Genomic DNA, 9,294 nt, shown 5'->3' on the forward strand with positions numbered 1-9,294 from the left:
ATGTATCCCGAGCAGGGTGCATTGCGTCATGTATCACGATCGGGATACATTTGATTTTAGTCAAGGCGACATGACCAAGAATCAACCAATGGCAGTCCCTGTTTAGTTGAGTGAAAGTCTAGGAATATAACAAATAGATGATATTACATGGCCGCGCGAAGATACGAAATTTCTCCTCGCGTGTTGAAAAAATATTTCACGAGTGGGCGCAGCGAACGAGTGAAAAATTCTTCAACACAAGAAAAGAAATTTCGTATCTCCAAGCGGCCATGTAATTTTGTATTTATTTTATAAACACCAATGAATTACCAAACCATTTCGCCTCAATATTTTTTAAGTCCTAGAGAAGACGAATGTGTCAGAACTAAAAATGGAACAAAGTAGAAAGCCTTTAAATACAAATTCTTCTTCTTTGCAATTTAACAAAGGGCTATCCTAAACTATATATGGCTCATAGAATTTTTCATTTTTTACACTTCTTAAAATAGCTTTTGCAATACTATATAAAGCTCGTTGTTGTTGTAAAAACTTAAGGCTGAAATAGTTTTATTTTCCAGAATTTTGAACAGTATGGTACAGTAGGTTACAAACTATTCTGTAAAACTATTTATTTAGATATTCTGCATTTGCAGATTCAAGAACTATAGAATAGGCCAAAGAAATGATAGTCCAACACTTATAATCCTGACCTACATCAGTAAATCTTACATGACAGCTTGATTATCTTGCCTAAGCTTAAGAAGTTAAACTGTTCAGTTAAAAAGACGTTAAGAATCTTGTTTCCACTTTCTTACTCTTAAAATATTTTTCTTCTCAAGGTTAAGAAAAAAACGTCATGGACAACGTCTTGGAGATTCGACAGACCATTCATATTGGTGTAGTCGTTGCAACTTTCCTTTTCAACACTGGACGTATTATAAAAGCAGTAGCCATCTTTAACGAATGTTTGGTGCTCCTTAACAGTAAAGCCCTAGAGACAATCAAAGAACTTACCACACCACTTCTTATCTATGTATACTATAACCTTCTTGATGGCTATACTCTTGTGTGCGATCACACCCGTGCTATAGAATGTGGTAAAAAGCTTTTAGTGACACTACACAATAGTGGCCAAAAAGAAGTAGAAGGGATGACATTACTTAAACTAGGGAACATCTACTATGAAAGAAGCAAATACGAAGAAGCAAAACAGTTTTACGAGAAGGCACTCAGCATCATGATTGAGGCTGGAAATAATCGCGAAGTTGGAACAAGTTACGGAAGTCTAGGAGCTGTGCTTGTTTCTGTTGGTCAATATACTAAGGCTGAAGAATACCTTCAAAAAGCACTAGTGATCAGTAAAGAAATCGGTGACAAAGAAGGAGAAGCAGCAAATTACGGAAATCTAGGAACTGTGTTTCAATCTGTTGGTCAATACACCAAGGCTGAAGAATACCTTCAAAAAGCACTTGTGATCAGTAAAGAAATCGGTGACAAAGAAGGAGAAGCATCAGATTACGGAAATCTAGGAACTGTGTTTCTTTCTGTTGGTCAATATACCAAGGCTGAAGAATACCTTCAAAAGGCACTAGTGATCAGTAAAGAAATCGGTGACAAACGAGGAGAAGCATCTGCTTACGGAAATTTAGGAACTGTGTTTCAATCTGTTGGTCAATATACTAAGGCTGAAGAATACCTTCAAAAAGCACTAGTGATCAGGAAAGAAATCGGTGACAAAGAAGGAGAAGCATCTGCTTACGGAAATCTAGGAACTGTGTTTAAAACTGTTGGTCAATATACCAAGGCCGAAGAATACCTTCAAAAAGCACTGGTGATCAAGAAAGAAATCGGTGACAAAAAAGGAGAAGCATCTGCTTACGGAAATCTAGGAACTGTGCTTCAATCTGTTGGTCAATATACCAAGGCCGAAGAATACCTTCAAAAAGCACTAGTGATCAGGAAAGAAATCGGTGACAAAAGAGGAGAAGCAGCTGCTTACGGAAACCTAGGAACTGTGTTTCAATCCGTTGGTCAATATACCAAAGCTGAAGAATACCTTCAAAAAGCACTAGTGATCAGGAAAGAAATCGGTGACAAAGAAGGAGAAGCATCTGCTTACGGAAATCTAGGAAGTGTGTTTCAATCCGTTGGTCAATATACCAAGGCTGAAGAATACCTTCAAAAAGCACTAGTGATCAGGAAAGAAATCGGTGACAAGAAAGGAGAAGCATCTGCTTACGGAAATCTAGGAACTGTGTTTCAATCTATTGGTCAATACACCAAGGCTGAAGAATACCTTCAAAAAGCACTAGTGATCAGTAAAGAAATCGGTGACAAAAAAGGAAAAGCATCTGCTTACGGAAATCTAGGAACTGTGTTTCTTTCTGTTGCTCAATATTCCAAGGCTGAAGAATACCTTCAAAAAGCACTAGTGATCAGTAAAGAAATCGGTGACAAACAAGGAGAAGCAGCAGATTACGGAAATCTAGGAAATTTGTTTTTTTCCGTTGGTCAATATACCAAGGCTAAAGAATACGTTCAAAAAGCACTAGTGATCAGGAAAGAAATCGGTGACAAACAAGGAGAAGCAACTGCTTACGGAAATCTAGGAACTGTGTTTCAATCTGTTGGTCAATATACCAAGGCTGAAGAATACCTTCAAAAAGCACTTGTGATCAAGAAACAAATCGGTGACAAACGAGGAGAAGCAGCAGATTACGGAAATCTAGGAACTGTGTTTCAATCTGTTGGTCAATATACCAAGGCCGAAGAATACCTTCAAAAAGCACTAATGATCAGAAAAGAAATCGGTGACAAAAAAGGAGAAGCATCTGCTTACGGAAATCTAGGAACTGTGTTTCAATCTGTTGGTCAATACACCAAGGCTGAAGAATACCTTCAAACAGCACTAGTGATCAGGAAAGAAATCGATGACAAACAAGGAGAAGCACTAGATTACGGAAATCTAGGAACTGTGTTTCAGTATGTTGGTCAATATACCAAGGCTGAAGAATACCTTCAAAAAGCACTTGTGATCAGAAAAGAAATCGGTGACAAAAGAGGAGAAGCAGGTGCTTACGGAAATTTAGGAACCGTGTTTCAATTTGTTGGTCAATATACCAAGGCTGAAGAATACCTGCAAAAAGCACTAGTGATGAGGAAAGAAATCGGAGACAAAGCTGGTGTTGGAGCTTCATACTTAAATCTGGGAAAACTTTGTCGAGAAGTTCAACTTACTGCAAAGAGTCAAGAATTTGCTAATAAAGCACTTGAGATAAGTTACGAAATAGGGGACATTGAAATGCAATTTAACAGCCACCTGACCATTGCTATGAACGAGTTAGTGGCAGGAGGAAACACAACTGAAGTTCTGCGAAATCTGCATGAAAGCATTCAGAAGTGTGAAGAAATGCATGATTTTTTAAGAGTGAAAGATCCATTCAAAATTTCTTTTTTTGATAAGCACGTGTCCCCTTACCTTCTTCTTTGTAGGTTGTTAATTGCTACAGGGAGTTATTATGAAGCTCTTTGTGTTGCTGAGCTTGGACGATCCAGAGCGCTGACAGACTTACTTTCAGATAAGTACTCTGTGGAAAAAGGGGTATCAGGCAACCCACAGTCATGGATTGGTATTGAGAACATCATGAACGAAAATGCACTTAGTTCTTGTCTTTATGTTTCCTGCTTCGGTGATAATATGTACTTTTGGATCCTCGAGCCAAACAAAATTATAGTTTTTCGACAAACGAGACTCAAAGAAAGTGCAGATAAAGTGTTTGGAAATCAGACATTTGGTGGCTCTCTTGATTTACGTCAAGACCAATGCGAAGATCGATCATTATTTTCAGATGTAAGTTCCCCGCTATCATGCAAACAATCTCAGAGTGACAGCTTCGAATCTTTGCGTCTTATCGAAGAAGAGGAAGACGAAAATCACGACTCTAAACCTTTAACCCTTGCTGTTGGTTACAACATGATAGTCGCTCCTGTAGCTGACTTACTCCAAGAATCAGAAATCATTATTATACCGGATAACTTGTTGTATCCTATTCCTTTTGCTGCTTTAAAGGATGGTAATGGAAAGTATTTATCGGATACTTTCAGGATTCGCATTGTCCCTTCCTTGACGACTCTTAAGTTGATTCAGCTCAGTCCAGCAGACTACCATAGTAAAACTGGTGCACTGATCGTAGGGGAGCCAGACGTTAGTGATGTATACTACCAAGGAAAAAGTCGACAGTTACCGCCACTGCCTGGGGCGAGAAAGGAAGCAGAGATGATCGGGCGACTGCTCGGTGTTCAACCGTTGCTTGGAAAGGATGCAACTAAGCAGGCAGTCTTGGAGAGGATGCATTCAGTGAGTCTCATTCACTTCGCTGCTCATGGTTATGCCGAACGTGGAGAAATAGCTCTTTCCCCTATAAGCTCCTGCGGAACTCCACACGAAGAAGACTACTTATTAACGATGGCTGAAATTTCACAAGTTCGACTAACAGCCAAGCTGGTTGTCCTTAGCTGCTGTCATAGTGCACGTGGTCAGATTAGAGCTGAAGGAATTGTTGGAATCGCTCGAGCATTTCTAGCATCGGGTGCACGCGCCGTGCTGGCGGCGCTGTGGGCTGTAGATGACGAAGCTACCGAGTGGTTTATGAATTGTTTTTACCAGCACCTTGTTCAGGGTGAAAGTGCCTGTGAATCTCTTCATCAGGCCATGAAGTCGATGAGAGAGACTGGCTTTTCTGACTTCAAGCAGTGGGCACCCTTTATGCTGATTGGAGATAATGTGACATTCAAAGGTTTGTATTTGATATCATTTTTTAGGTTTTTTAGTTATCTTAGTCAAAATTTGTGAAATTGATGTTCGTGACACTACACATCATTTTGAAAAATATTATTAAGGGAGTTATACTGAGTTTTCTTAGTTTTTCTTTGTTTATTGTCTTTTCCAACCCTGTTCATGGAAGTGAGGCATCTGGAGAGAAGGCCGAATTTAATTATTTTCCGATTTTTATGGAATATTTCGTAAAGGATGCTCGAATCTATAACTAACTAAAATGAAAATGTAGAAAACGATATCGTTGAGATTCCAAAGAACATACGAAAACGATTTATTAATATACCGTAAAATTCCGAAAATAAGCCCTGGGGCTTATATTTTTTAAAGGCCCTTTTTGAGGGGCTCATTTTTGGAGGGGCTTGTATTCGGAGGGGCTTATCTAAGCAGGGAAATTTGCGTTTCAAAATCGATTGAGCTAGCCTTATTGTTGGAAGTAAATTTACCTTTTTTTGCTTTGTCTTACTTTGTATTTGAGGGCAATTTTCCGAGTACAAGCCCTCGGTGGCTCTTATATTTGGAGGGGCGATTTAACGGAGGGTTTTTTGCGTTACCGGTTTGGGGGGGGGGGCTTATTTTTGGAGGGGCTTATACATTGAGGGGCTTATTTTCAGAATTTTACGGTATCACAGAGAAGAGAAGTAAGTGTTAAACACACTTTTTCTTGAGGGTGTACCTGATGAAAGAAAAAATGTAGCCTGTTCCAGGCTCCGGGACTGAGTCGTTCCGCACGCCTTTCACCGGTTCATCCCTACTATCTGAGAGCCTGGAACAGGCTAAAAAAGACGCTGCTAGTATTTTTAGTCTTAAAAAGATTCATCCTTAGAGAACCAGAGACAGCGCAGAGGGTATACGTACTAATTACCGGTGGGCGAGAATTTAAAAGCAGACGGGAAGATTCCCTGGGTACTTAATCTAGCCCAAGCAGCTGCAGGAGCATTTGATTTTGCAACTTCTATTTTATACAGGTATTTTTCTGGCAAATGAGCTAAGGGCAACTCCCTTATCGATTTCGTGTGTTCTTAAAAGTAGGTTTTTTGTCATCAATCTCCTCTTTTATGATGCTTGTTCCGCGGAGAAGTCGAAAGATTAAATATGCCCCCAAGAAAGTATTTCATTCGATTCGATTGGGTTTAACAATACGCTTTGCTTTAGTTCTCTTCGTAGTCGCGATTTTGTACCAGAGGAGATGGCTGATATTCTGGGCAACCATTGCACAGGCTGCTTGGGCTGCTCGGGCGGGAAGGGATAGCATGGTTGGCTTGATATCAATCTCCTGCTTCAAGCTATAATCTGATCAGTATACAAACAGCAAACGAATCGAAGGAATTTGAAATAAAGTGAAATATTCTCACTGCATACATAATTGGCCGGTGACGCGGGAATTAAGTAACTCTTTTAAATTCCGTGGTGTTGGGCCTGCGCGCTCGTGGCATGATGCATTGCGGCCCTTGGTTAGAATTGCTTAGTTTTTGCCCGCCTCTTGGCTAGTTCAACGGGGTTCAGTGGAAGTGGCTTAGAAGTTTCGCCCCATCCCACCTCCCCTGGTGGCAGCTGACGTCGCTTGCTCTCATTATTCGGCATGCCTATTGTCCTGGCAGTCGCGGTTGCCTCCCTTAACATAGTTCTCCGCGTCGGAACAATAGGTATGCAGTGCGAAAATTATACGAATCGCATTTAAGCTGAAAGTGACACAATATGACTTTACTGAATTTTTAGCGTATAAATGATTCCTCAAAATGAAAAGGTTTTGTTATTTGTTTGACTTTGAAAAAATCTGTGCCAGATATTTAGGTAAAACATTTAGCGCAACGAGAGACAGAAGCATGTTGATCGATGGCTAAAATAAATGGTGCAAAGAATACATACGAAAGGGAACCGTCATGATTAGTTTTTTTATTTGCCTCTCAGGTGCATTTGACAAGAGCAGTTTGAAAGATGGCGAAGGTGCAACGGAAACAAAGAACTTGTAAACTGAGAGGAAACATGTTCAAGTTGACAGCTACTGTCACCACTGTACATAAATGTATATACCTAGGATCTCAATGAAGTAGTCTTGTCTGAGACCGCAAAGTGAACAGGTGATAATTGTACTTTTTAAAGCAGGCGCCATTTCGATACGTTACGGGGGAAGGTGAAGCATGAGATGAGCGTGGATCACAAGCAGAGGGGATAGCCAGGACCAGTTAGTCGTCCTCATAGTGGAGACATCAAAGTTGTATAGACCTTCTGAACCTACGTCTACTATTTTAGTCAGGGCTTCTTTCGTTCTACGTGACTTCTGCTACTCTCGTCAAGGCCTGCCCTTCAATTCACGCTTGCTTCAAATAAGCTCAATTACTTACATGTCTTACATCAACACGAGTATTACTTTGGTTTGATAAACTTTGTAAATGTACTGATCTTGACAAACGTGATGAAATGCCAAATAGATATCTAAGTTATAATATAATTTTACTCAGTTAGTTCTGTCACACCATCAATGGTCAAAGGCCTTGGATGAGGGCAAACAGGTGGACGTTGTTTTCCTGGACATTGCTAAGGCTTTTGACGGAGTGGCACATAATAGCCTGCTGCAAAATTGTGTAATTTTGGTATCTTCGGTGCGCTTTGAATTGGTGTAAGGATTATCTCACCGTCCGAGAACAGAGAGTTGTCATAGAAGGAATAAATTTTACATGGTGTGCTATTCCATCGGGCGTACCTCAGGGCTCCTTATTGGGCCCTTGGTTCTTTGTAATTTTCATTGGTGATTTGCCTGAAGTAGTAATGCCTGGAAACTGTGTGTCATTATATGCTGACGACTGCAAAGCATCCAGGATTATAAACTGTCCAGCTGATCATTCCGTATTTCAGTTACGGCCCAGTTGTTCGAACGCCGGTTAGCGCTAACCTGGGGTTAAATTTTATCCCGGGTTTCTTTTTTTTATCAAAAGCACACTATCGGATAATTTTCTCTATTAATTCTTTTTAGATTATCCAGTCATCAAATTGTAGGTAAAGAGAATTAAACTGAATTTGCTTTTTTAAGTTCTCATATCCGAGTTCAAATTTCGCACTAACCGTGGGTTACCTTAACCCAGCTTCGAACAACCCGACCCAGATCTCGACAATTTATATTCACGGAGTCAACAAAACCTCAGGGAGTTTAATGTGAAAAAATGTAAACTAATGCGATCTGCAATCTGTCTTGGAGCACTCATATTGATAAAATATCGAATAAGGCCAATAAGATCCTAGGTCTAAGGGACCTGTAAAAAAATTCAAGATGTTTCCACATTGAGAACTCTGTATCTTGCCCTGGTCAGATCACAGCTGGAGTATTGCAGTGTTGTGTGGTCACCACACACATCTAGAAATATTTCTAAGTTAAAGCGAATTCAGCGAAGGGCAACTATATTAAGTTTATTTTGAAGACCATGATGATTACGAACAACGGAGAAAAAAAAATCAATTTGTTGTCCTGAGAACAAAGGCGATTTTTATTTGACGTATTATTCCTGTATAAAGCCCTGAATGGCTATATAAATTTTGATCTATCTACATATGTACAGTTTTTCTCAGATTCTGATCGGTATCCTTTGAGGGGAAAAGATGAATGTACTCTTAAAAAAAATTATGCTAGAACTAATACATTTAAGTTTAGATGTTTCAGTAGGATCGTGGACATGTGGAACACTCTACCATTGCTTGTTCGTCAGGCAACAACTATATCTCCATATGCATTTTCACATTTTTAATTGTTTGTCTTATTTAATCTTAGTTTTTATGATCTGAATATTTGTTAAAAAGTGGTCTGTCTTGTATGGGGTCTTTGACTCTTTTACAGACCGTCCTTATGACAATGCCTTGTATTTATCACTTACCTGAAACCTTTTGCTATTAAATTGTGATAAATAAATAAAAGTGTTCTCTGGAATTAAGTGCTCTTTGCCAGGGGCACCCAACGACGGTTTCCTCCTCAATACATCGAAAACACTTTTTAGGCTATCCAGAGTGCTTTTTGATCTCTAGAAATACATTCTATATCTATTCAGTCATCCTAGGGGTGCTTGAGTCTTTTCGACATTACAAGGGCTTCTGTATTTTTGTGCCCAAAATTTTAGATGCAATTTAACGTATTACGAAAGTGAAAATTTTTCTGATTCCTGTCTCCATCACATTTTTTAATCCAAAAATAATTTTAGGTTTCCTTTTTTCTACGAAAAATAGCCTAAGCTAGAGAGTGAAATGTGAAAAATTAAACTTACTTTAGAAAATCGTAGGGAATTTATTTCCGAAAATTGTACACGAATGGAACGGTCATCTAGAAATTTTAAGCTGTCCTTAAATAAAAGAAAATTCTAGGCAATATTTGCTTCTCCGAACCAACCTCGTCCCCAGGGCTTTTCCCTCAAAAATTGGGTGGGGCGGGAAGGCCCCACCCAATTTTTGAGGGAAAAGCCCTGGGGAAGGGACGAGGTTGTGTTCAGATATTTTAC

The 9,294-nt window shown here is 39.5% G+C and overlaps 1 protein-coding gene across 1 annotated transcript; it reads left to right on the plus strand.

Moving 5' to 3' along the window:
• Nucleotides 1-823: 823 nt before the first annotated feature.
• LOC140924808 (uncharacterized) lies at nucleotides 824-8,719 on the plus strand. Its single transcript, XM_073374813.1, has 2 exons — nucleotides 824-4,775; nucleotides 6,725-8,719. The coding sequence occupies exons 1-2, from the start codon at nucleotides 836-838 to the stop codon at nucleotides 6,784-6,786; spliced, it is 4,002 nt and encodes a 1,333-aa protein (XP_073230914.1). The 5' UTR covers nucleotides 824-835; the 3' UTR covers nucleotides 6,787-8,719.
• Nucleotides 8,720-9,294: the final 575 nt, after the last annotated feature.

This window comes from Porites lutea, chromosome 14 (genome assembly GCF_958299795.1).
Source record: "Porites lutea chromosome 14, jaPorLute2.1, whole genome shotgun sequence".
NCBI lineage: Eukaryota > Metazoa > Cnidaria > Anthozoa > Scleractinia > Poritidae > Porites > Porites lutea.

Excerpts from the sequence above, each read along its gene's own strand:
- LOC140924808 (XM_073374813.1), top strand. The coding sequence starts at position 836 with ATGGACAACGTCTTGGAGATTCGACAGACCATTCATATTGGTGTAGTC. Across the intron at positions 4,776-6,724 it reads AGATAATGTGACATTCAAAG|GTGCATTTGACAAGAGCAGT; the intron begins GTTTGTATTTGA and ends TTTGCCTCTCAG.